The sequence below is a fragment of the Limanda limanda genome, chromosome 9, assembly GCF_963576545.1.
Source record: "Limanda limanda chromosome 9, fLimLim1.1, whole genome shotgun sequence".
NCBI classification, from domain to species: Eukaryota; Metazoa; Chordata; class Actinopteri; order Pleuronectiformes; family Pleuronectidae; genus Limanda; species Limanda limanda.
In genome coordinates this window covers 14,417,097-14,444,847 of record NC_083644.1, presented here as the reverse complement: position 1 = coordinate 14,444,847, position 27,751 = coordinate 14,417,097, and the positions used below count along the sequence as shown (strand labels likewise).

General features: G+C 42.6%; 1 protein-coding gene across 1 annotated transcript in view; it reads right to left on the bottom strand.

Annotated features, from left to right (window-relative positions):
* p3h2 (prolyl 3-hydroxylase 2) overlaps positions 1–26,708 on the bottom strand; it is a 67,782-nt gene extending 41,074 nt beyond the window's left edge. The window contains exon 1 of the mRNA XM_061078575.1: positions 26,062–26,708. Within this exon, the coding sequence (XP_060934558.1) occupies positions 26,062–26,493 (432 nt within the window). The 5' untranslated portion in view covers positions 26,494–26,708. The remainder of the gene's footprint in view (positions 1–26,061) is intronic.
* Positions 26,709–27,751: the final 1,043 nt, after the last annotated feature.

Genomic DNA, 27,751 nt, shown 5'->3' with positions numbered 1-27,751 from the left:
CATTATGCTACTGTTCACCCTTTTTCTACCAGTGAAGGTGGGGGAAGTGAAACACTGCTCAGTGTAATCAGAGATGCTCAAAAATCCATCAAAATGTATTTTGATACAAAATACAAAGTACCCCTCAAATAAATGTATTAAAATAAAATACAAAATACTGGTGAAAGAAAATGTAAAAAATAGGAAATTCTTTTGGATTGGATTGGATTCAATTCATTGTCATTACACAGAGTACAGGTACAGAGGCAACGAAATGTAAAGAAAGGTTGAAAGATTACAGCATAACATGAGGGGAGGGAGGAGAGAAAAAGAACCCCCAGACTATGCTCCTAGAGGAGTACAGTGTGGGAACAGGAAAAAAAAACACCTCAGCACATAAGCGCATACATTTTAAACATGACTTGCAACGGGGAGGGGGGAGGGGGGATGGAGGTAAGCCAGTGACTGGGTGTTCTGAGCCCAGCCAGTTGGGGGATGGAGGTAAGCCAGCACAGACAAGCAGCCATCCGGTCCTGCAGCCTCGAGGCGCTGGTCACAGACCCGCCTGTCACACTGGGGGTACGAAGCAGGCGAAGGCGTGGGATGGGGGGTGTGGGGGATGCATATCTGTGTGTAATATGTACGTGTGTATGTATGTAAAGTTCGTGTATAAGTAGGCCCGGGTTGTCGCCTTCCCCAAGGCCACAATCAGACAGATTCTCAGTTTGCAAGATTGTCGTTGCCATGGAGACAGCCTTGATAAGGTCCTAGACAGGGACAACAACCCACAGGTGTCTGTGGGAACGGGGAAGGGACTGCAGCGCTCTTCAGGGGAGTTGATGTTCCAGCAACTGCCTTGTCCAGGCCCGTGCTGGTTGGTCGGGCCGAAAGCAGATAAGATTGGGATTGTTTGGACTTGCAAGTAGCCGCATTCCAATTTGCGCGTCTAGTTTTTCTCCACTTTCTCCAACAGGTCTCCGAATCGATCCAATTTCCTTTGCAGAGCTGTGAGCTTCTCCATGTTGTTATCCATCTGGCGGTTAAAAGCCGCAGTCTGAGTGCCAACAGCTCTGCCCAGCGCATCAATCATGAGGGCCAGCCTTAGGGGGCTTTTGACAGCTGTCACCGTTTCAATTATTTTTCGATAAACCAGGGCAGCGCCTAATCCAATCAGCAGAAAGCCTGTAATCATGGTTCCGAATAGGTAGATGTCTTCAACGTCCTCCAAGGAAAGGGCCGCTAGGCACACGACAAGCCACTTCTCCCACGCGTCCATCAAGTAACCAGCTGCGAACGTCCCGGCAGGACAGACAGGTTACCCCGAACCTGAGTTTCTCGTCGAGAAGATGGTGTCAGTTGCGTTGAGAGACCAACTGATCAAATCCATGATTTTTAGTTCGTAGAGCGGTGCGGAGAGAGTCTCTCAAGTATAGGACCAGACAAGACAAGACGAAAGGAGCCAAGCAGGGAAGGTTAGGGGGAGGAGAGGGAGAGAAAAATGCGACCGCCTTCGAAGAGAGCCAAACGAAAAATATAGGAAATTATTTTTCTGGATTTGGTATAGCAGAGCATTCAGATTTGGGCTATATAATGTACACAAAGCTGAGTCACAGTCATGTCAGTGTAACTAAGCAATGCTATTAAAAGACACAACTTGATTGATTATGTATATATATATATATTTTTATTAATGGGACTTAACAGCCTATAAACTTTGGCTTTGTATCAACAAGAAAATATTCATCACATATGAAAAGCATCACACATTAGTCCTATGTAATACTATAAAAGCTTAATATAGAATTAAACCAGTTGTACACAGGTAAAGAGCCTAAATTAATTACTTTACATCAAGTTCTGCACAGAAAAATGAATAAAAATAAAAGGTAAATAGTAAATCAATACAAAAGTGGGCAGGTAACTTCAAACAAACTGAACCCAATTTTCCAGGGTTCATGTCTGAAAACAGCTATGCTTCCTGCTTACACACTAACCAGGAAGCATTTCTGTAATATTTACAGGTTTTTACAATTAAGACAAACGTCTGACTTTCAGACTCTTTAATGGTAACAGATGAAGTTATCACAGCCTCAGAATCCACTGCAGAGCAGACTGTTGACAACTTCTCTCATTCACTTCTACTTTGGTGGGATTTACTACTACACCCTATGAATGGATGTAAAGGAGATGTGATTTAACAGCCTGAGATGGGATGACGCAGCCTGGCTTCATAAGAGACTGTGTGTTAGGGAAAGTGTTTATAACAGGGCAGGGTAGGAGAACTTGACTGCACCATGTAATCAAGGCTGTGGTTTTGTACGACATGAATGAAACAGCGATGAGCTGAGGCCTGCTTATAAGGTCAGTTTGTGTGAAGGTAACTAGGCTGAAATCTCAGAGAAACACCATCTTCAAAAGTTTACCTAGAAATAAAAACAAGTACCACTACAGCCATGCTTATCTCTTACAATCATAGATCGAGACGTGGCAATAACATGCTCCATGTGGTTTTTCCTTGAGACATTACACACAGTCCCAGCTAGGATTTCCATCCTCCTATATGAGAAGCTGTTTCCACTTGTGCTCTCAATTGTTCTTTGTTAAAAGGGAAAGCCCTACATGCCTCTACGGCTGGAGGTTTGGGATACACTAACATTGCGGGTGCCGGCTAATGGAAACCAACTGAGTCTGAGTGTGTCCATTTGGTTTTTATTTTAAGCCAAATTAAAGAAAGAGTAAAGGTCTGTGTCCCTTGTTAGACAAGCTGAGCTCATAAGTCTTGGTCTGGATCCTCCACGGTGTGTCAGGTAGGAAAAATGAGCATGAGGGACTGTAGTGTGAGAGCTGGCTTGTTTATTATCTCACACTATTTGTTTGTCCGTTTATAACATTGTTAACATTCTAGTTCCTGTTGTAGCAAACCCAGCGTGGCCACACACAGACTCCTACAGTATCCTCACCTGTCTCTGTGTGTCTGTAAATATACTCAACACTGTAGACTCAACACCATGCACTTAAATCAGTGAGACTTAGAGAGAATATTGTTTGGCATCAAGGCATTAAAAACAAATATAATTTAAGTTACACAGAAAATAAATAACCGTCTTGCGTTGAAAATAGCCACATTTAAAGATGTTTATCTCAGTTGCTATAAATCTCAGAGGCTGTTAAAAACACTTAAAATCCCAGGGAACTGTTTCATGAAAAAAAAAACACCATCCCAAAATAACACGAGCCCCTGAGGCTTCTGTCAGAGTAAAGCCCTGTGTGAGACTGAAACAATCACCTCCATCTCTCTGCAGAAGAGCTCATATCCTGTGAGAGCCCTGAACGTCTCTTGGGAATATTTTTTACATAAAAGGAGGCACATGATTGAGCCCAGACATGATAAACAGATCCAATTTGTCCGCACAGGTCACACATTTCTGATATGTATAATTAACCCACATAGACTTTCTTCTCACATGTTATGTTTAACACAAGTTATTAACATCTCCATGAGGCACAGACCATAGACCGTATATAAAGATGGACAACTAGCCCGGGATGAAGCTATGGTTGCAAGGTCCCGCCAACTTTCGGATTTAATCCATGTCCTGTCAACTAATATGGACGAGGCAGGGTTTATGAACTGTACTGCAAAGTCAGACACCAGGGGGCGATGGAGGTGCTTTGGCTTCACTTTTATATCATTGATCTTCATTGGATTGCTGTGAATCCTACAGATTATCTCCTGCTGTATTCTCACATGGTCTCAAGTTGTCACTTGCAGGAGAGACTCCAGAAAATCACATACAGCCCCTGTGGATAATTTCAGGAGATCATCAGTGCATGTCTTACAGCAGTGTTGGATGTTTGTGAATAGTTGTTGATCAGAGAGGTCACCATGTAAACAGTTCAAAAAAAGTTGAAAGAACTTGACTGCCCGTAGTTTGAATACAGCCGCCTGGTAACAGTTTACCGACCCACCAGAAGCACCGGCCATTTGGACTAAGTGTTTTTGTATGTGCTTATGAGAACTTTTTCGTGAGAGTGATTGAATGACAGTATGAGCATCCTGAAACACTTGACAGACAGAGATGTCCTTCAGCACCCCTCAGTGTGCCTCTCAGAGCACCTGGTAATGGTTTCTGCTGCAGTCAGGCCGGGTCACAGGCAATGAAATCAATACACAATCGAAGCTGAGATTAAACCTGTCCAGGTGAAACAAGAGTCACTGTGTGTGATATCAGTTTGGAGAAAGAAACTTATCTCACTATGAGATCAGCTTGGCGAAAGGTGGAGGAGAGGCGTGTCGGCATGAGGAGGATACATGTGTCGAGTTATTCCTTTGCTTGTGTGTCCCACCTGCATCGACTCCCCCGCCTGTGTGTGCGGTCTCATGTGTGTATACTTTAGGCCCAGAGTTGTTTGAGCGTGTGTGTGCTCATGCATGAGTGTGTGCATCCGCACGTCCACCGATGTGTGCTGCAATCTCCCTGCTGGGGTTGAGAGCTTACAGACTCTTCGCTCTAATTGAGCACAGAGAACAAACAATGACAAGTGTTGACCTCTGAAAAAAAAGGGCCTCACAGATGGTCTCTCTAAAATGTATTTTGCACAACCTCCCGTCTCAACCTCCCCAGCAGTGTGACAGCAGGAAGAGACAGAGAGGCCTGGTTGTCTTCTGCCAAACACCATAACACAAGCTAATGGAATCTCCTCTTCCAAGAATCCTGAACATTCAGACTCTGGCAGCTCGGACTCCGCTCCACTTACAAGCTTATTTTCAGGGCTGTGACTTTGGCAGGAAACAATGCCAGCTGCCACTTCAAATAGTTAACAGAGAGGCTTCTGGACCTTGGTGACTATTAAACCCTGGTGAGTATTTTGAGACGTTAGCTGGATGGATGTCTGGACTATGGAGGTGAGAGTCTGAAAGGGCTCAGCCTCAGCTGGGCTGTGTGCTGGTACACTGCTGTGAGGAAGTGGTTTGGCATATGAGGGCCCACAGGAGGTCTGGAATTAGACACGTGTTCGTTATACGAAGCCTGCATCTCCTCTGCAGAGAAATCCTGGTGGTAGCTGGCAGACTGCGGTCAACCGAACCCCACTAACATCTGACTCTGTTTCACTAACACCTTGATCCTGAAGATAGAATTATGAAAATTAGGTCAGTATAACATCTGGAAATTCTGCTAATCCGATTGGGCAGAAAAGAAAACACAAGGTAGAGAAATATCTCCAAATGTCTATAAAAGCTAGTTTTGATAGCACATGGCTCAGTGATCACATACTGTACATATCCAGTCAAATTAAATGTAAAACAGAAACCATTTGAAAGTATAGTCGCTGGTATATACAACAGTGTGGTCATGGTAAAACATTCAGAATCATGTCAGAGTTCATGTTCGCTGGATTGTGCCTTAAATTTATTTCTTCAGCAATTCATCTCCACTTTATCTAGTCAGCAAGCAACACTTTCAAACGAACAACAGCAGAGAAGTCTCCATTTAGTTTGTTTTATCAATAATTAATCATTATCAGTCGCAAGCATTTACTGTATACAAAATGAATGACGCATCTTCATATCTGTCCACTATCTGGATATGAAGCCAAAATATCCCGATGTGAACACTGCTCTGTTGAGACAGTGACTTAATTTGGAGTCTGTGCAGCAGTGATCGTGCTCTGGAGCCTCAGTACAGATGTCCTGCAAGTTCCTACTGTGCATTGGAAATGTTTATTTGACAAAAAACAATCTTTAAATGTAGAAATAAACTTGTTTTCCACAGTTTGTGCTGCGGTGCTGCTCATATTTACATATCTACGACAGGTCGGGCTGTTCCTGCTGCTCTCTCTCCTCTCGTCTCTCTGTCGCAAGCGCAATGCATGATGGTATATATTGCACGGTTAGTGACCATCGGTTGTACACTACTTTTCACGGTGCTCTATATAGGATATCAAGAATTTCCCCAACTAATTAAAACTCCACCACAAAATGGCGAACTCGCACTATTTGGTGATCAGTGAGTGATTTTGGACACAGCCTTTGTCTTCACTTTTACAGAGCTGTCCTGTCATTCATCTTTATACACAGTCTATTATCTGCATACACTCTACGTTCTCAAGTCTGAAAATGTAGATGTCAATCAATCATCAATAAATCAATCAATCAATACTTTGTTTTCAATGGCTTCTTTGTAATTGGATAAACTCTTCAGTCGGCCATTATACGAACATGTCTCATGGTGAGACAATATGGAAAAACATCTGCATTAGATATAAGGAGTGAAATCATGAAAACAAAATGTAAGCTTCCAGGATCACTGCTGATATTCAGTTCCTTAAGATGAAAACTAACGCAGGCTTACAGTGGGGGACGTTGAAGCTGAGCAAACCCCCACTGTGGCGAGAAAAGACCACATGATGAAAAAAAATATCACCTGAAGAATGTGTTTGCCTGAGTTCAGCAAACTCTCTGCTGACTGAATGTATGCGTCTCCCGACTCAGTCTTCCCACACACTATGGTCTCAACATCTGAGACGTTGATGCCATGTAATACTTCCTTTACTACAGACATAAAGTGAGATCACCGTGCAGAGGCTAAAGGAAAGAGGAAATGAAGAGGGGAAAATGTCTGATACTAAAACTGGACCAGACTCAAGCTGTGATTCAGGAGGCCCTGGAGCATACGTTTACTCATAAACCAAGGGTCTTCAGCAGAGATGTTCCGTTACCATTTTTCCGATAACGTTACCGATACCTTTTTATTGTCTACTTTGACAGTCATATCTGAAAATAAAAAAAACTCAAATAGATAAATAAATCAAGGAAAACAGCTGCTAAAGTGAAGTTTATGCCAGCCCTATTGGAACATCTCTAGTTTTTTTGGAAAAGCAGAACAAAGGAAACAAGGTATAGAGCGAACAGCTAACTTTGAGATGTTTTGGTCTCACACCATTATGATCTGAGAAAAAGCTCCACCCACCAGATTTGGGTGTAACTCTGCAGGAATAGCATTATTAGGAGTCCTTCTAGGGAGAAGAAAATGACCAACTGACATGTTCACTAAAGTACGGGCCATTGAGGCCAGAGTTCACCCCACCCAGCTGTTTAACAGCAGGCCCCTTGGGCACAACTGGCCGATATGTCTATCCATCTCCCTCCCTCTGCGATGCTAATTACTGTTTGGAGGAACCCTGTGTGACACACAGCAGGCTCGGCCAAACTTGACGTTTAATTAATCAGCTCAGAGGTGGAAACAGAGATTTACATTGAAGGAATGACGGACTGCTTCACTTCGCTTTGCTTTGAGGGGAAACAAGAGAAATCCCAGAAGACGGGTTTTTAACTGCATGACATCATTCAGGAGAGGTTGTGTAAAAGCCATCCGACTTAGTGTCTGAACAGAGCTTGCATATTCAATCTAAATGAGTTGGTGCATTACCAATGACACGCGAGTACGAAAACTGAGATGTATTGCTCCTTTGTTTTCCCACAGCTGCTCGGTAATTGGTGCTCAGCTATGCTCTTGTCAGTGTCTGTGCTTTCACTTGGGTCTATTTCATTTGAATGCATCTTGAACAAAGTGAGTTTGTCTTCAGGTTTCTTTCCCAGTCGTCCCTGACAAGGCAGTGAATTAAGAACTGACTGCATTTCCTAAAGGACAACACTTTTTCTCCCAAACCCAGAGCTCATCCAAACTGTTAAAAGTACGAGCTGAATGGAATCTGACATTAACATTTCTGTCAAAGTAAAGCAAGAATTCATTTGAGTTCATTTTGGAGGCCTGCAAGAGAAACTTAAGAATTCAACATTGTAATTTTTAGCCTGTTGATTGGACTGTGTATTTTTGTTTCCCAAATACATCCAACAGTTGTCCAGATGTTTGGCAGGTCTGTTTGACAGTGGGTCAGCCCTGTAACTTTGACTGTCTGTTGCTGACTGACCTAACACATCACTGGTTGGTTGAGTGCCACTTGATCGTGGTGCGAACAGTTTCTATTCCGTGATCAGGCGCCTTTGTGGGCATCGGGCCAGGTTATAGTATCTATTTGCTGGATTTAGCCTCTTATGTGACTCCATAGAGCATTTTTTTAAACACCCACCAGCACACCACTACCTTTTAGTTTTAAAACGGATCACTGCTGCTATTTTTACACCTGTCGTCCACATGATATAGATTTCCAGGTGTGTTAGTCTGTGCAGTGAATATTACTGATGCAGAGATAAAACTCTCATCTGGACTGAGATGAGGCTATTTCTACTCTGTTCAGTGAGTGACAGTTTGTTACCAGGCGGTGTCTGTGCAGTATGTGACAGATGATATAATAAAGATATTCTGTCTCTTCTAACTCTGACTGATTACATGTTGCTGAAATCCCAACAGCGCTGTCATCTCAGGCAACATTTGCACTGTTACTTAAAGATGGCTTGGAGGTGACTGCTGGGTATTTATTGAGAATTTGGCTGTTTGACAATATTGTACACGTGAGCACAGAGAGTAAAAGAGCAGTAAACAGATAAAGGCTCACACCAGCCAGCTCCAGGCAAAATGCTAATATATGTTATACTGAAGTTCCACAATGGTTTTCTTTGACTTTACCTGCTCCATTATACATATTGACTCTATGTCATGGTCCAGCCATATCAGCACATTCCTCCAGTGTCCATCACTTGATCTCATTGATAAAAAAGAGAAGAAACAGATTTTGAAAATGTAAGTACTAAAATTGAAATTCAACCAGGTTCTCATATATCGAGAATGATTTAAAAAAGAAAGGGAAAAAGAGAGTTACAGCCGTTATATTAGTTTACCCTCTTCCCCAGACCCAAGTCATCCCACACACAGCTGATAGTTATAGGAGAGAATGACTGATTTTCAGGATGTTTCCCTTTCTTTTCCTTTTGCAAAGTGGCAGTGAGCCAGTCGTAATAGTCTGCTGTGTAACCTAATGAAACGCTAAATCAGTTCTGCATAATGGATCCAGGGTTTTTAAATCTAGGGTTCTTGATTAGAAAAAAAACACTACTTGCATCCATCAAATGTAAAAAATCTACAAGGAAGAAGAAGTTCCAGTCACTGGAATGAGATCTTTCCGCTGAGTCACAGCTCTGATAACAGGATGTCCTCAGGGGAGCAGAGGAAATCCCCGGCAATGTGGAGGAAAAAAAACACACAAGCAGACCTCCCAAAACAAAACTTTATGGAGAGCGCGACCACCGACCGCATTAAGAGGGAACCAGTTGGCGTCTCATCAGGACAAATGCCCCATTAAAACATACTTCAATATTGGGAAGTGGGGAGATGATGACAAAGGAAAGAAATGCATAGTTATTATTGGTGGTCTGTGTGTTTGTGTGTGTATGTGTGTGTGTGTGTGTGTGTGTGTGTGTTTGTGTGTGTGACCTCATTTCTTCTCTGTTCACAGCTACCTCATACTGAGTCACTGAGAACGAAACCAGCCATATCTTAGCTGTGCTTGTCTCGTCTCCCTGCCTCCGTCCATCCGGCCTGGAGATGACATGGTGTCCGACCACGCAGCCTCCAGCCGCAACTGCTGTTCCCATTAACTTCATCAGCCGCCAGCCACAATCCACAGACAACATACTCAAATGACAGCTCTTTTGTTTTGGTTTCATTGGCCTGCAAAGACCAGGAATCTGCTGGGATCCATTACGTGTGGTGCGGGGAGGAAGACTAATAGCTTGAAACTGGCATCAAATTAAATAATCACATGAAACCTCATAAAACCTGCACGTTGCACACCGCGCCTCGTCACTGTGGAAAAAACGCTCTCACCTGACGGCTGCGATCGCCTCAGGACGTGCGGAGGCTACTGTTAGAATCAGAAATCATCATAATGACATGCTTGCAAAACAGGGGTAATTTCCAGAACACCATCCCTAAATTACAAAGTAGGGAGTGACGAGTATGCGTCTAAACTTTCTCTGAGCATTCCACAAAGGTAAACAAACATCTGCATGGGCTGGAAGAAGCCACTTGTGAGAAGTTAATAACATGTACTGTTGTCTTTCTGAGGCCTGAAGGATCTAAAGGATTCTTTTGAGTGGGAATATATACATTAAGCCATGACAGCTGTAACCGTGTGTGTGCGTGTGTGTGTGCATGCATATTTTCCTATGTGTGTGTTTCTCTGTCTACATTACAGAATGAGGGGTATAAAGAATGTTGTGTGTGTGTGTGTCTGTGTGTCTGCCTTAGGCCCATAAACAATCAGTTGAAACAAAGGTGAGAAGGGGGGTCTGAGAGAGAGTTGTCATGATTGAAAACACACAAGGCCGAGGTTTCTTTCCAACCGCTTCACTTTGAACTGCTGATCCACCAAACAGACCATTTTAACCAGGAGACGTTATGATGGATCTGGAGCAAAATTCACAGTAGCTCGAATCAACCTAAAACAATCCAGAGCCGACACACGGGACCCTATGACACAGTTAATGGACCGGAGGTATATATATTGGACATTAGATTACTACAGATAATATAATTCAGTGTATAGGTCTACTCCAAGACTGTGATCAGAAAGTATACATTCTGAAAATATCCTTTAAATAATGTTTCTACGTGTGTCTTGATGTAAAAACATTGTTATATAATGATCACATATTTGTATTTCTAAAATCCACTACTGATAAGGATATAATGGTCTTTATACCTATGAAAATATGTTGAATGATTCTTGGTGAGAGTCACATACATGTTGATATAGTTTAATGCCTCATCAGCTCCACCAAGGAGGTCGTGTTTTCAACGTGGCTGTTTGTGTGTTTCTGGTTTATTTGTGAGCAGGATTACGAAACAACTCCTAAAACCTTTCCCACTTAACCCATTATTTCCAGAACCCTTTATATTTTGGTTTTGATTCAGCTTAAGGGACAAATCTTGGATTTTTTCTTCAAACTTTCTTGTGTTAAAATATCAATAAGTGTTATAAGAATTCAGAACTTTCTACTATAAGAATTGACAATCATGTGCTAAATATATCTGTTTTCTCATCAAGATTATTGTTCTCTAAGAAATCATCAGACCTGTTGTAACCCCCCATCTGCATCAAAATTGTATGTGTTCTTCGCTGACTCATATAGCATCCTTTGTTTCGTGGAAATCTTCAATAATTTTGGTGTAATCCTAACCCAGACAAGAATATCACCTCCGTCGCGAAGGTAATAAGGGACCCAGTGTTTGAATATTTCTGACGCGTTTGGTATAAATGTGAAGAGCACTGATCGCAGACAGAACCCATGTTGGAAAATTTCGAACACGATGCATCATCCATTCCACATTTAAATTAAGTCACATGAGCTCATCTCGGCCTGGCAGCGATACCATGTCTGAGGCCAAGTTAGTGCCTGTGCATCCCATTACTGAGCCTCTCAGCTATTCCCCTCACACCACACATACAGCCCGGCAGCCTCCTATGGGTTGACGGTGCATTAAAACCACCACTGTCTCCGCTATAAACCACAGCCAGACTGTACAGTCGAAGCATGGAAAACATGAAACACGGAGGCTTGACTGTATATGTATGACACACTTACACTTCACTGACAACCACACTGCAGCCAGTGAGCGAGAAGACAATCTCTGTTATTGTTGGCTGAGATAGAGCAGCTGTGCGAGAGCAGCAGACCCACAGAGCTGTGGACGAGGAGGAGATGAGGAGTCCACATCAAACTGAGAACATCCTCATGAGAAACTTAATTAAACTGCACTGCTGAGCAATTCGGAAAGATCCCTTTAATAAAAATGTCTGTTTTCATGACAAACTCGTACCAGCAGTGTCCTGGTGCTCAGCATATTAAAAGCTGTCAAGACAGGGTGACACACTGCCCCCGTGAAACCAATAAAACCTCCCACCAGAGAAACTACACTATGAAATTCTAATAACCTAGATTTTTCCCACTCAAAACTCTGTATATAACAGAGGACGGTTGTTTACTGTCCAAGATCGACATGATGTCATAAAGTAATGTATTCTCAGCACTACAATGACTCTACTGTACAGAGAGTCATATTCCATTCTCTCTCACGTCCCAATCTGACTCAATTACAGACTCTCTTGGGGAATCAACCGCTCATTTTCCTCAGAGTGACACACTCCAACATCCAGCTTTCAGCCCCAAAATCATGGTCAAATTCCTCATTGATGAAGGGATGCAGTAAGTCACCACATCACAGAGCAGCAGCCCTCTCATTCAGTCTGTTTGTATCGCTGCTTGGAAACCAACCCTCAAGGTGAGTTACTGCCCTGGATGTCATTTATTAAGGCTCAGCACTTTATCCAGAGTCTCTCCAGCTGGGCCCCTTGTTAAAACAGTGTCCGAATGAGCCCATGTGAGAACACAGCAGGAGATCCTCAGCGAGCATGTGAGCGTGTTGATGAGGTTTCAAACACGAGATGGACTCAAAACTGGGAACGACTTAAAACAATATAAATATCCCGAAGATAAGACGGCAGTGTCATTCACGTAAAACACAGGGACAAAGATATCAGGAGAGCTTTTGGTGAGAAGAGCGGAGCCAGTGTCGATGTGTTGTAAACAAATATGAGATCTCCACAGCAGATTCCTGTGTTGTTGTGAACGTTTTTGAGCGAAGAATCTCCTGCTGTGTTGTTCACGTGGGAAAGTCAAACTCCGGAAAAATTCCAGATCCAATTCTGCGGACAGTCTCCGGCGTTTATGTCTTAAAACTGTTAATGAGACCTGGTTCCGTTTGCGTGCACAGTTGAAAAGGAAGGAATTAATTTAATTAGACTGTACAGTTTATGATTCATTTAGCTCCACCAAAGGGCACAAAACACCACACTCTCGCAAACATATGCCGTAAACACGTGAGATATTTTTAGAGCTTTAACGTCTATAATCATCTGAAACCACTTTAACTACCACGCAGAACTTTATTTAGAGCATTAAATGCAAACACACTGTGCCTTTACAAGGACGATGGGTTTGCCAGTAAAGCAACATGAAACGGAAATTTCTTGAGTCCTGTGAATTTCTAATACGTCAGCACTTCAGGGCTCCACAGAAAAACATACCGTCCTTTTAGGAGGCCGTCTAAAGCTGTATGCATTTCATTTCACTGAGAAGAAGCCACTTGGATATTTGTGTTATTTCAAACTCCGGGGACTCATGCACATGTCAAGAAATAGCAGGACAAAGAGGAACTGAGATGGTTGTTTCACAGATGTTTTCACAGCCACAACGTTTGTATATGTCAGGAAGCCCTGTTGTCAGATATTAAAAACCGTCCCAGCTGGACAGCCCCATCATCCACACTGTTACCTGCTGCACCACTTGACCTTCTTCTTTTAAGTGGAAGAAAACAATGGTAAACATTGCCAGCAGCACATTGTATGGAGCCTGTAACTGTAAATACGATTAAAAGTTCAATGTCTCTTTGGAATGCGCTGGTGTAATTGTTATTAGAAGATGAAATAGATAGAGTGAGGTTTATAATTGATACAAATTTATACACAGCTGTGATTACAAAGTGACAAACTTAATCACAGCTTTAATACGCCAATGTATAAGCATTACCTCACATACAAAATAAATACAACTAGAGTGATACTCAGTGGAGCCCGTACTTCTGCCAAGGCCCAACAGTCCCCATGACACTACATTTAAATTCACTAAATTTATATTTTATATCTGCAACATCTGCATTTGTAGTAATTTTATTTTCAGTTTTAAACCTAACCCTCCATTTTGCTGTTTTCTTGCCTAAAATTCTCCACATTCGAAGGAAATACCTTCGCCATCGTCCAACAAACCCCTTAAATACAAATAAGTTGCACCAACACCTGATTTTGTTCATCCTCAGAATGTTTAAAAGAGTCAAAGTTAAGAAAGTTGTTTTTGTGTAATCTTGCATACAAACAAACAAGCAAACAAATGCAACACAACCACCTTGGCAGATGTAATAATAAACATGAATCAGTTTGTAAATGTTTAAAGATTGTTTTCTAAAGTCCTGTTGGGTGTAACATGCAAATAAAATGTGTTAGAGGTTTTGTGATGGGCTGCTGTGGACGGTGTGTAGGACCTTCTCACATTCTGTAAATACCTCCGAGCTGGGCCTAAAGCAACCCAAGTATTTTAGTCTGCTAAATGAAGAAGCCTATACAAGCTTTTACGGGTCACATTTGCATACCACAGGATAATCCTGTTTATATTAAATTCCTACCAAAAAAAAACCTAGGCAATCATGGCAGAAACAAAGCCGTTCATCTTCCTCCATAAAAGACAGATTCCACTTTGTTTCAGTGGCACAGATAGTTTTTTTTACTGAACCGCAGGCAAATATTCCCCCAGATAAGGTTTCTTCACCATCAGTCATTACTGACTTTCTGTCATCAATAAACAAGTGATCCTTCACTTTTAAAACCTTCACCAGATAAATCACTAATCTACATTATTCCAAATGACTTAGAGCAATCCTCGACAACGTATTAGGCATACAGGTTTTGAGAATATATATCTCTAATTTTTGTAAATAAGTAAGTATTAAGGCCACAAACAACGTACAACTGTTCACTAAACACAAGGATCAATTACATCAAGGAATTATTTTCCTCATGTTTTATATTTTGTACACTTAACACCATGTCATACATTTTCCATTGCCTTCTTTCTGAGGAACCCTTCAGTGAACGCTAATAATCACTTTATAACAACAGGTTTAACAAGTCTTTAATAAACAGAAACCAGAGACAACAGAACTGCTTCAAGGATAAAACAATAAATGATTGTAAACATGCCACCACATTAAACAAAGCACATATGTTCAGGGTGACACTAGATACTCTGAGCATGGACAACAAACAGTCTGTGAACCCCCACAAATCTCTTTTCTCCAGAGCTGAACGTGTCTATGGCCTTGTCTGTGTCATAGTGCTTGTGATCACAGCCGGAGGAAGCCTTTATCTTCAAGTTATATGGTGACTGCTGCCCTGGAGACATTTAAAAAGGCTGATGCCTTCCCATGTGCACGTGATCACAGGGTGATACAGTGTGTTGAAGTTGCAACTTGTTTGTTTTATCTCAAAATCCCAACTGGAGCCAAAACAGTTGAAATGTACTGTGTGGGGACCTACACACTGTGATCTGATGAGACTCAGTGATATATTGTTCGACTACACCATGAATATTTGCGGTTTATTATAAAGACAATACACCTACTTTTAAAACCTGAGTACAACATGCCTGTGGTCCTCATCTTCTTCTAAATGCTTAACACTGTCTGATTATAAAAACAATTGACTAGTGCCAAACATGCAACACCTGTAATCTGATGTAAAACAGTTAAAGTTTACAACTTGCAGTGTCGTGACTTTCCAGGCCTGGAAGGGGATGTATATAAAATTACATATTCAATAATCATTTTGACAATTTAAAAGCCGGAAATTTTTTTCAGCACTTATTGAGTTGCCACAGGCTGGTTTTTCTTCAACTAGGCACCAGTAATAAAACTCATGGCAACACCGGTGTTACCGATTACACATACAAGAGAAGAGTGCGCTCAATTTCCCAGCTTCACTGTTCTACTGCACTTAATTACAGACTATGTTGCACACTAAAGAAGTTTTGTGTTGTTGCTTAATTGAAGAGTTATCAGCGCTCTGCATGGCTGTCTCTCTCTCTCTGTCTCTCTCTCTGTCTCTCTCTCTCCCTGTCTCTCTCTCTATCTAACACTTTAACCTGTCGGTCAGTGAGATCGTGGACCTCAAAAACATCCATAATTATTCCTATCTTTCAGAACCAAATCCGGTCAACTGTAAGGATAGAATTTAGGTTATTTTTTATATGATGAATACACAAAAAGGATACATATAGGTTTAATGTAGATGCTACAAAATGGGGGGGTTATGTGCCCGAACACTGGTAACTCGGACTACCGTGGCAACTCTATTTGTAACAGCTAAATGTGTAACTAAGCCACTCTATGCTAACAAGATCACCACATCAACTTACAAAGTTAGAAACTGCATGCATCAATACCGTCTTCAAAAAGTGTTTTTCTGCCCTAAAAGTGGCCAGAAACTCTACTTTATTTTAAACTCTATAATAACAACAATTTTCCAGTTACTCCTTCTGTTTAACTGTTCACCCCATTCATCAGTGAAGCTCATCTTTATAACAGGACAGGAGATACCAGGAGCTGACATGAAACTCTTCACAGGTGATACGTAGTCCTGCCGCTTCTCAGGGCAAAATCCTGTATTTACTTTTTTAAAGGCTCTGTAAGGACATTTGGCTCAGGTTGCTTTTGAGTAAAGATTTACACATGCACACCTTTCAGTTATATCCTGTTTACCACCTCCTGAAAGCTGTAAGACACATGTCGGAAGTGTAAAACTACTTTCTAGAGGACACAGTTAAGAAACAGATGATTTTTTTTTCTAAATAACTGCCTCAGTTCAGTTTAAGCAGCATGGATAATTGTAGAAACAACAATCACAAGGCAGTTTGAGGCTATAAAGCAGCTCTGTGAAACAAAAAAACACTGTTAATGTGTAGACGGCTTTACTTCCAAAATTGAGACCAGTAGTATGTTGACGGCCAATGTCACAGCCTCATCACCTGACCTGCAGGAGGGAGCTCTAATTGGCTGAAGATGACATAAGTGCTACCAAATAAACACGTACTTCAGCGCACATTCCAGCCTCCCCCTCACTTTCTCCCTCTGCTGTCACACCACTTTGATAAAGTCGACAAGCCTGCGGCTCCTCGTGCCGCCGTGCTGTTTAGCACTGTTATTAGCTGTGATTCACAGAGAACTAAACCAGATGTGGAGATGCTGCAGGGTCAGTGTCGGCTACGTGTCAGGTCAACATGAGATCATGAAAAACCGCTCTCCCCCTGTTCTCTGTTGGCGTAATACTACCTGCCTCCCTGCAGGGAATCTACTGGCAGCTCGTGTCAGGGAGGCGAGACGCTGAGATCCGACAACAAAGCAGCTCACAAGCAGGCGTAATAGTTGGAAATCCTGGGAAGATGAATTATTCTTTGGCAGCCATAAGTTGGAGGGGGGGGGGGGGGTTGCTTAATGGAAATTCACTGTAATTCACATTTGAGAAGCTGGAATCAGGTAATGTTTGGCTTTGGTTAACTCATAATATCAGCTGTAGTGTATTCTAAGAACCTAAGAAATAATTTATAAGTGAAAATACACTGAACTACAAGGACACCTAGAGCACAAACCTCTGCCAAGGCCTAACAGATTCCTGAAAGACCCATGAAATCTGTGAAAATAACCAAAAACGCACGATCTCGCAATGTTGAATAAAGTGTAAAACCTTTCCCGGATCCGTACCAAAATGTAATGTGTCTTTTCTTGGCCCCCGTCCCGTCATTCTTCCCATTATAATGGAAATTTGTTCAGTTTTTGCGTAATCCTCCTGACAAACAACCAAATGACAGGGGGGCATACCACATAACCTTCCCGGTCAAGGTAATTACATTCTTGCTGCAACAAATCAAAAATGTACAAGCATATAAGAGATGTAATACTCAACATGTAAACTATATCCTAGTTAATTCCATTCCAGTATGTTGACATTAACACTGGAGAAAGGCGTAAACAGCGATACAGCTGCATCCCATCATGCATCCTTTTACTGAATTGTGGCGAGACCCAGACTCACTGATCCGGTCAGTGTCAACAGAGCGTGGTCGAGGAGGTGGAGACTCATACTGTTTGGCTCCTCTACCGAGCACAAATATCAGAACAATATCATTTACCATCTGCTGTCAGGGGGCAGTGGAAACGCATGCGATCACATTGCGGCGGGCCGTGGCTAAAGCATGCTTCAACAAGCCAGTGGAAAAAAAAGCCTTAAGAGAGAACGTGACTTTGGCAGATCTGTCCTCCGATCATCAGTGGCCATGCAAGGTCTCCGTTTCTGGGACCACATACCAAAACTACACAAACCTCCTGCCAGGGAGGATTTAAATGAAATTTCACCCAGCTCATAGAGCAGCTTACAGCTCAATATATGACTCAGACATGGGCTTCACAGATTAAACTCTTTATTTAAATTCATACAACACTGTTGTTAGGATCTGTGTCAGAAGTGATGAAAGGCAGCACGGGAAGAATCATGTGTACCTGAAGTGAAAAGAAGAAAACTGAAGAAAATTGCCTCATTTTCCAGTGTTTTCCAGAACAGATTTCACTTCCTGTACCCCTCCACCCTCTGTGTGGTTTCCACCCCCGAGTTTCCAACCCCCTCTCCGATTCGTAGAAACGATCAGCCCAGGACAGACGCAATTTGAGCACAATTTATACAGAAGCTCAAGGTTGTGCAGAACAAGCTGTGAGGTGGATATAGGATACTTCAGAAAAACTGAGGAACATTTGACTCTTTGTGTGGAATAAGAGGTTGGATTAAATCTGGGCCAACAGTCCTTTCATAGCCAAGTACTGTATGTGTTTAGTCTGTGGACTCTAGATCCTATACTATAAAAGACCAAAATAGTCAGTGTATTCAGGAACCTTTCCACTTTGTTTTAACAGCTATATTTCCAGCATTAAACACACCCATGGTTGAATAAATAACTCAACCCATGGACTGTATATAAACATGGACGACGCAACTCCAACATATTCCGTAAACATATAACACTTCACTCTCACGCGTTTGAAGCCAAAGTCTGTGCAGTAGCAATCGGGAGATGGAGAAGGAGTAACAAGGTCCAAACAATCGTGAGACAGTCTCAGCTGTCAATCGTGATGCCTCACTCCATTTTTATGGCATCAAATAACTTATAAAAACCAAATTTAATGGAATCATAAACACCGGAACATAAGTCAGTGTGATAAGTACAACCTAAAATGACAAACCATCTTTGAGAAAAACAGATTTGATGTGTACTTAGAGTTTTTAGTTTGCTCCATGTCCAATCCACCAACATGGAGGAGGCGGGACTTTTGAACTATACTGAAGCCAGTGATGCAAACGCATCCCTGTGTTTTGTTCAGCTGAGGTGCTAGAGCTTAAAGAAAAAGTTCTCTGACCAGATATTTTCCCAGAATTTGGTGTGCAGATACCTTTCTTTTCTCATTCAAGAAGACGAAATACAAAACTGTTCCATGTGCAGATAAAATACAAAATGAGAACATGAGATAAAGAGGCAGTTTGTCTGTTTGTACCCTATAGCAGCCAACACATAGTTCAAGTCACTAGTGAGACTGAGCAGATGCCTGGCAAACCCTTGATTTTCCATCCCAGCCCCGATTTCTACACACAGACACCCACGAGTCTTTGGCCAGATTGATAATCACCAAACACACTGAGTAAGCCACACACACACACACAGAGAGACATAAGGAATCTGTAGTAGCCAAACAAGTATACTGAAACACTCAAAAATGAATGCTGCTCTCCAGCTGGTTGGATCTCAAAACTGAATCCTGGTCCAAATCCTCCCTTTGTGTGACCTGGAATGTTTGTGATCTTCCATAAATTAAAAGAAAACTGTGGTCAGAATACGGTCACTGTGATAAATATCTCACTTAATTTCAAAAGTGAAGGTTTGGAGCCTGAATCAGAAATGTCTTGACTGTCATCAGCTCCCACTTCTGGCTGATCTGCTGTTCTGCTCACACTTTGCAAAGATGCCAGTGCTTCTCAAAGTCACCTTCAAGCCAAGTCCCACAACCAGCAGCCGTCTCATCCCAGCTCACGACCCACTGTAGTGTTTTCAGGATTGATCCTTAATCAGGCTCCTCCTCCCCGTCGCCAGTTAATTGTTAATCAGGGCGAGAACAATATCGGTGTGTTACGCCACAGCATGCCCCCACATTCCTGTGGTGCGTTATCCCATCAAATCCAATCATGCAGAAGACCTTTGGCACAACCAAGTGCCACAATGTCTGGCCGTCTGGGCAAAGCTCAGTGGTGAGCGCCAGAGGAGCAGCCGCAGGGCACGACAGGTGTGTGGAGAGGAGAAAGGGATGCAGAGAAATATTCGTATTTGTAACATCCAGTAGTGCAAAGCTCTGCATCTCCATTTTCCATCATTAATATGATTTATAGTATAAAGTTTTTAATGACTGAGAACTTGGAGGCATTTTAATATTGTAGCCCTTTTTCTGTATTTTAGCCACAGGCAGTAAAATAAACAGATGTGTCTTTGATAGTCATTACTTGTCATTTGGCAGACAGTTTTATCCAAAGCGTCTTACAATTAGTGCATTCAACATCTATGAGGGGCCATTTAGGGGTTCAGTATCTTGCCCAAAGACACTTCGGCATGCAGATCGGGTAGAGTGAGGATTGAACCACCAACCTTCTTGTTGGGGGACGACCACTCTACCCCCTAGGCCACGCCGTCCCCGATTGGGCTGAATCTGTTACCAACGATTAGTGTCAATCAACACATGAGCACCAGGTTAAAGGTCAGATATATTACTGTCCTGAAAGCTTTGTTAGCTTTATCATGCAGATAATCTATGTCCATGGTGCTGAGCTGCTTTACGCATCACAAATGCTTTGTAGAACTTTTCATTGAGTCCCTCTTGCGTAACAAATCTAAGTTTCAAAGTCATTTCTACTGTCTTCTCGTCTAATATGTCTCGTCTCCTTCAGACACTTTGTCAAGAGGATGACTTCATAACGACCCTGTGGATTCATAAAAAAACAAAAAACATCAACAAATCTGACTTGGAAGCCTCTGAGCGACTGGGAGCGCTTTCTGCTTAGCTTTAACCAATCACTCTCCCTGCGTCTGGACCCTTCCATCAGATACAGATGACAACAACATGTGATTCTCATCTACAGCACAAACACCCACTCACTCACTCTCAACAATGTCAATACAAAATCTGCTCATTGTTTCCACTCAAATGTTCACAATGTTTAAAATTCCTTACTGGGGGCTCAAGTTGACCTTAACTGGAAGCAGAGGGAGTAAAAGGGAAAATGCCAGCGATGGATCACAACACGAGTCGCCCTCAAAGACTGTCGTGACTCACCCTCACCTTCCACATTGTGCTGGGAGCCCCGGGACTGTTGTTCTCATAACAAAGCGATGATGGGATGGTTATTGAATCATGTGTCCTGATTCCCGAGACAAATCAAGTCATGAGAAAGCTGCTCTTCATTGTATGACTCAATTAGAAGTAAAAAAAATGACCAGAGTGTTAAATAACAGTCGGCTCACATTCTGCAGTTGTTGCCAACTCTCCATAAACTCTCAGCACACAGGATGAGCATGTCAACAGGATCGTTACGGAGCGTCATCACTCCCACTTAATCACTGGGAATTGCCGTCCCGAGCCCTCAAACCTGAGAGGAGCCGGATCATGATCAGAAATGATATTTTTGCTGGCAGCCTTGTAAGACAGAGTGTGTGGTTATAACAGTCTGGTTATAATGAGACACATTTCACTATGACATCAGCACATTCACAAACACAAGATGACAACAGTGTGTATCTCACTCTTAATTTTTTGCTGTGTTGAATATTTCAAAGGACAGAATTTTGACAAAGACGGCAAAGCTGAAAGTTTAGCAATAAGATGGATGACATGCTGCTTTCTTTCCTCGCCTTGTGAGGTTAGATTGTATAGATTGTGAAGTCACTTTTTCAACTGGTCGAACACAACTTGCTTTTGTCTGCAATGAGAATGGATACAACCTGCATTCACTCCCAGGTCAAATGACACAGGTCTTTAATTCAGCTCCAGCTGCAATCGACACTGATGAAAATACACCTGAGTGACAGCTAGTTCCTTCTTCTGCTTCTTAATATTTGCAGTCTAGACACTGACGCTGCACGTAGGACACGTACTGGACTTCCTGCCATTGGCGTAAAAGTAGCCATTTGTTATTGGTACTTAATGTGTATTCTAAAGTTGGGAACAACATGCAACAGTGATTTTTTCTTCTTCTCCTACAAGAATTAACACTGGCAAGAAAGCGAGGTGACAAGACACCTGCTAGTTTTTATATAAAAGAGGTATAAGATTGTTTCACACAAACGTGTTATGTCAATACTTTGAAAGACATGTTTTACTGAGAAGATCTTTTTTCCTCTCTCCCACAGTATCATACATTTTATTAATTCTTCACCGTGTGGTTCCAGCTCTTCACTGAAGCTACAAGTTTACACTGAGTGAAACTTTCAAGCCCAAAACTCTCTTATTATATACACATTCAAAATTCACTGTGACATATTTGGCATTGTGGGAAACTTTGGGACCTTGCGACAAATTATAATAAAGTTATGTGGTTTTGACGAACGCTTGGTTGCACAGCTTGAGTTTGTAATGACTGACAAGAAGAGAGTTGGTAGATTCATGTCTCTGCTTTGCCTCTTGTAACTAAAGCTGATCAGTTTAAACAGATTTTCTGGAATAAAATGTGTAATATCATAACAGGATTTGACTGTTTCCACAGATTTTGAGCATGTTATGTCTCCGTGCAGCCAAAAGAAAATAGGAAATAGAGAATGTCTGCAGCAATAAAAGGTGAAGCAATGAAAATAGTTTTTTATTATTCGGATATTGCCTTAATAGTTTTTATCTGATTTTCATTTATTTCTAATAAGAAAAAACTGATATATTCATAGCTTGTTAAGCCCTTAAACAATCTTGAAATAGCAGCTCTGTCAGATCACAGAACCAGCAGCTGGAGACACAATCTCTCCCCTCCCCTGAGGCCAGTTCATGGCCTCTGATCACTCAGCAGTTGGGCGACTGCAGTGAGAGCCGTGCGGACAGCGGCAGGGATCAGCGGAGGTCATCGAGGTCCCGCCCATGTGCAGGCAGCCACAAAAGCCTCCCTTTAATACCTGCAAAAGGTGGCGTGTCTCCCCTTTTTTTAGCAAAGCAAACAGACGACAACAGGAAAATAAAATATTTGCCAGGCTAAACGATGGGCGAGCTGGGGACATGCGCAGCCGCCTGAGCGAAGGAGAACAGTTGGTGACTGTGGAGCCGAACTCTGACAGACCCAATGGCAGCATTGTGCCAGAGGCTGTCAGCGAGAGGGCGTGTGACGCAGGAATGTTAAATACTGCAGGAATGTTATTTATTTTCACAAACACCACCAAACACTCCCATATCAACACACATGTGAGGGTCCGTGCACACATACACACACAGGAGAGCCACACACTAATACAGATGTGTACACACCGATTGGTGTGATGCAGTCTAAGGGGCTTGGCCAATAGGAACGCTCCGTCTCGGCCTCTCCTTGCCCATGTTAAGATCAACATGACCGTCCTTAATCTGCTGCCATGTCCTCACTTTGTAAAGACGTCAACACGCCAGGAAGTGCAGAGCAACACAGGGAGAGGCCGAAATACACGGACCAGCGCCAACATTTATTCAAGAAAAACACAAATGTGCCACTTTTCCTCCACACAGATGTTATGGAGGAATCATAAATTGTCTGCACAATAAATGAGCAACATCTTTGACAGATGCGTGAGCTTCTCTGTGTGAGGCCGTGTCTGCGCTCGTGTCTAGACAGGAGCGGGCACTTTGATGTGAGGATAACATCAGCTCTTAGTCTTTTTCTGCTGATTCAGGAAAAAAAGAGAATTGAGGAACCATTTGCCCGCAGACAGGGCCGATTAACTCCCCCGCCACTTTCTGAGCAGTGGAAGCTGTGTGTCATCGCCCGCACATTGGAAGCTGGTGTGTAGTCACCGACAGGACTGGGTCTCAGGTTCATGTGAAGAGATGCTGCCAGCGCACCAGCTCCAACTGGGTCAATCATCACCTGCTCACTTTTGCCAAGGTGAGAAAAGAAATGAATAAAATACATCCACAGCTTGAGTGAATTATTTTTATACTAACAGGTCACTGTTGTATCAAAGCTTTACTTCAAGACACTGAGAGTACCACCTCCAACCCTCACCCCCAACAGGTGACCCGAGGGTGACCCTGACTGTGCTGTTCAGGGACAGAAAGACGATTCCCCAGCAGGAATCACTGTATCATTGTTGCACACATCTCACTGTACACCTGCATGACGAATGTAAAGTTGTTTGAAGAGATCAAGTTACACTTTCCATCAGTTGGCAGTCTGATTCAACAGTCTGCAGGCAAAGACATTGGGAAATCTGTCACACTCCCAAACCATGGAAACAAATCCCTGCAAATAGATGCAGGATCAAACCAAAACAACAGAGTTTTCCGACTTGAAAAAAAAAAAACATCCATCAAATGGATGATGTTCGTACTTTATGCACAAACCTGAAAGCAAATATTCTTAGAATGGAAACATCAGAATGTCTTGCTCCTGAGGGACTGGTGCAGTATAAAGATGCAGAGGGTCTGAATAAGTGATTACATTTGAATCTGTCTCTCAGTGTGTTCCCACGCACAGTCCTCAGCAATGTCCTTGCCAAAAAAAGGGCTTGATGGGAAAACGCTGTTTTTGTGTAAATGCAAAGCCAACAACAAATACTTCTAGTGAGTAGAGACTGAGAAATGTGTGGCAGATTAGGACAAACTGGATCTAATACCTAACTGCACTTTGCAGATGATCTGTGGATTAGAGACGAGGCTGGAAAGGGAAAGAAAAGAAAAAGCTGGAGCTGCCAAAGCAGACAAAAGCCCAACCAAGGTATGTTCAAACAGAGCATCGCACACAGAGGAGCCGTAAATCACAAAGGACTGAAACAAGTGTACAGACATCTGTAGACAGAGGCAGCTCCGACCGGATGACTGAGCCTGAAAATAAGTCTAATCAACACAATATTCTTTACAATTAAACAAGTTAAACAAACTCCCTCAACCTAAAAATAACATTTGTTGTACGAATGTGAAACATCCTGTTTAACTCTCCGATTACAGCAACTATTCCTAATCGATCTGGTTTTAGACTAGAAATTGGGAAAGATTAAGGACATAAGTTTCCGTTAAATTTTTACAGAAAACGTACCAGTCATGTTTGCAATATATGACTCAGCTTCAGATATTATACATTTGTTGTTTAACCCTAAAACAACCTGTAAAGTATCAGCAATGTGCTCGTCGTCATCAATCTGACTTTACAGTTATTGTAGAGTAAAGTATGTATTTCAATAAATATCAGAATCAACAGAAGCCAACATTCACTCAGCTTCAGTCTTGCGAGGTGAAGCGGTAGCTGTGTGCCAACCGCAGGCTGACGCAGCAGTTTCTCAACTTGCACATGTGTGTATCAACTTGTTTTCTGACACACACACACACACACAATCGCTCTACATGTGTGAATCAACGTGTTTTCTGACACACACACTCTGCATGTGTGTATCAACTTGTTTTCTGACACACACACACAATCGCTCTACATGTGTGTATCAACGTGTTTTCTGACAATCACACTCTACATGTGTGTATCAACGTGTTTTCTGACACACACACACACACTCTACATGTGTGTATCAACTTGTTTTCTGACACACACACACACACACACACACAATCGCTCTACATGTGTGAATCAACGTGTTTTCTGACACACACACTCTACATGTGTGTATCAACATGGTTTCTGACACACACACACACTCTACATGTGTGTATCAATGTGTTTTCTGACACACACACTCTACAGGTGTGTATCAACATGCTTTCTGACACACACACACACACTCTACATGTGTGTATCAATGTGTTTTCTGACACACACACTCTACAGGTGTGTATCAACATGCTTTCTGACACACACACACACACTCTACATGTGTGTATCAACATGTTTTCTGACACACACACACACACTCTATATGTGTGTATCAACGTGTTTTCTGACACAGACACTCTACATGTGTGTATCAACATGTTTTCTGACACACACACACACACACACACACACACTACATGTGTGTATCAACGTGTTTTCTGACACAGACACTCTACAGGTGTCTGTTAATCCGCCTCTCTCTCCCTGTGCACTCCAGGTGAAGGAGCAGCAGCAGGTTTCCTCTCATCCCTCTCAGTCTGGTGATGAAGCAGATGATGAAGACTGGAGCAGAGCGGAACCGCCGCCCCCCCACCCCTGGACCCCCCGCTGAGAGGACAACAATGGAGCTCATTCACACGTGTACCTTCCACCACCACCTACCTTCTGGTACGCCAGCTGCAGGTAGTTGTAGGGGATCCTCCTGCGGAAGTCCTGCACCACATCCTCGCTGACTTTGTGCACGGACTGCGCGCCCAGCTTCTCCTCGATGCACTCGTCCATGCAGGCGGCTCTGCGGAGCACCGCGTCGAGGAGGCTCAGGTCCGAGCAGCTCCCGTCCAGCGGCTGCTCGTCCTGGCACCGCAGCCGGCAGCGGACCCTGGTGCTCCGGGCGTCCGAGTAGCTGCTCAGCGCCGCCTCCATGAACCGCACCACGCCGCCGTAGTCCCCGGAGGTGAACGCCTGCACCGCGGACTCGTACAGGAGGTCGCAGGGCTCCAGGAAGGAGGAGGCGGAGGAGGAGGAGGACGCCAGGGAGAAGAGCAGGAGCACGGAGCACAGTGCAGCAGCACCCGGGGAGAAGGTCACCTCCATCCTCTGCGGAGGGTCAGGCCGTGAGGAGCAGCGGGCTGTCAGTCACCAGGGGGGGCTCCACGGTCAGTCCATTTAAAAGTCCCTCTCTCTCTCTCTCTCTCTCTTCCTCTCTCTCTCTTCTCTCTCTCTTCCTCTCTTTCTCACTCTCTCTTCTCTCTCTCTCTGTCCCTCTCTCTGTCTCTCTCTCTCTCAGGGCGGAAATAACGCTGCTTCAGTCGGGGACACACATTTTCTTATGACCCTTCTTCGCTTTCCCCTAACTCCTCCCCTCAAGTGTCCGGAGCTTCTCCTGCGGGGCTGACATCACAGAGAGGGGGGGGGGGGTCCTTCAGGGAACCCCGCAGGAAGCCGCCTCCACACGGTCAGCTGAGCCACCCCCCCTCGACATGTATTCATAATGAAGGTCTCAAACTTTGTTAACTTCTGTTACAAAGTACAGATTTATAATCCATGTTTATTGTTAACGTGTCTGTGATGAGTCGTTTTATATTCTTTGTAACTTTGTTTTCAAACTGAGGAACTTCATGAATAACTGTGTGTTTTGATTAACGGACTCAATTAACTAATTAACTAACTAACCAACTAACTAACCAACTAACATCTGTCCAGGGACTAAAGATGACAAATTGTTAACTAATGAACATGTATTATTGGACACCATCCATGTTAAATAAACTGGAAGGCTAGATAGGAGTTTAAATAAACAAGTTTCAAATATTTGAGTTGCTTGGTAGATACTTTTGTTTCGTAAGATGTTAAAAGCTCCAGATGTGAGGAAAATGGGGGGGGGGGAAGTTTGGTTTCCTCCCTCAAATAAAGTGACCTGAGATGTGCCTGAAAAACAAATGAGCCTTAGAAAAATACAATAACAACCACAAGATAGAGTTAGATAAATTAATGTGTGACTGTTATATGAACTACTATTTATTTTACTTCTATATTAAATCCGTATTTATAGTTTTTGTGTGGAAAGTTATTTTATATTCTTTATAACTTTGTTTTCATACTATGCTGAGGAATCTTAGGCATAATTTTATGTTTCTATTAACTAACTAACTAACTAGCATCTGTCCTGGGAATTAAGATGAAAAACCTAATTGTTAACTTGCTGCATTTGGTTAAGTATATTTAATAATGAGCATTTATTACTGAGACTAAGTAAAAATAAATATGATTCAAATATGTGAGTTGCGTGGTAGATATTTCTGAAAGATGGTAGTATTTTAATTTATAATGACACAGTTGTATATTAATACTG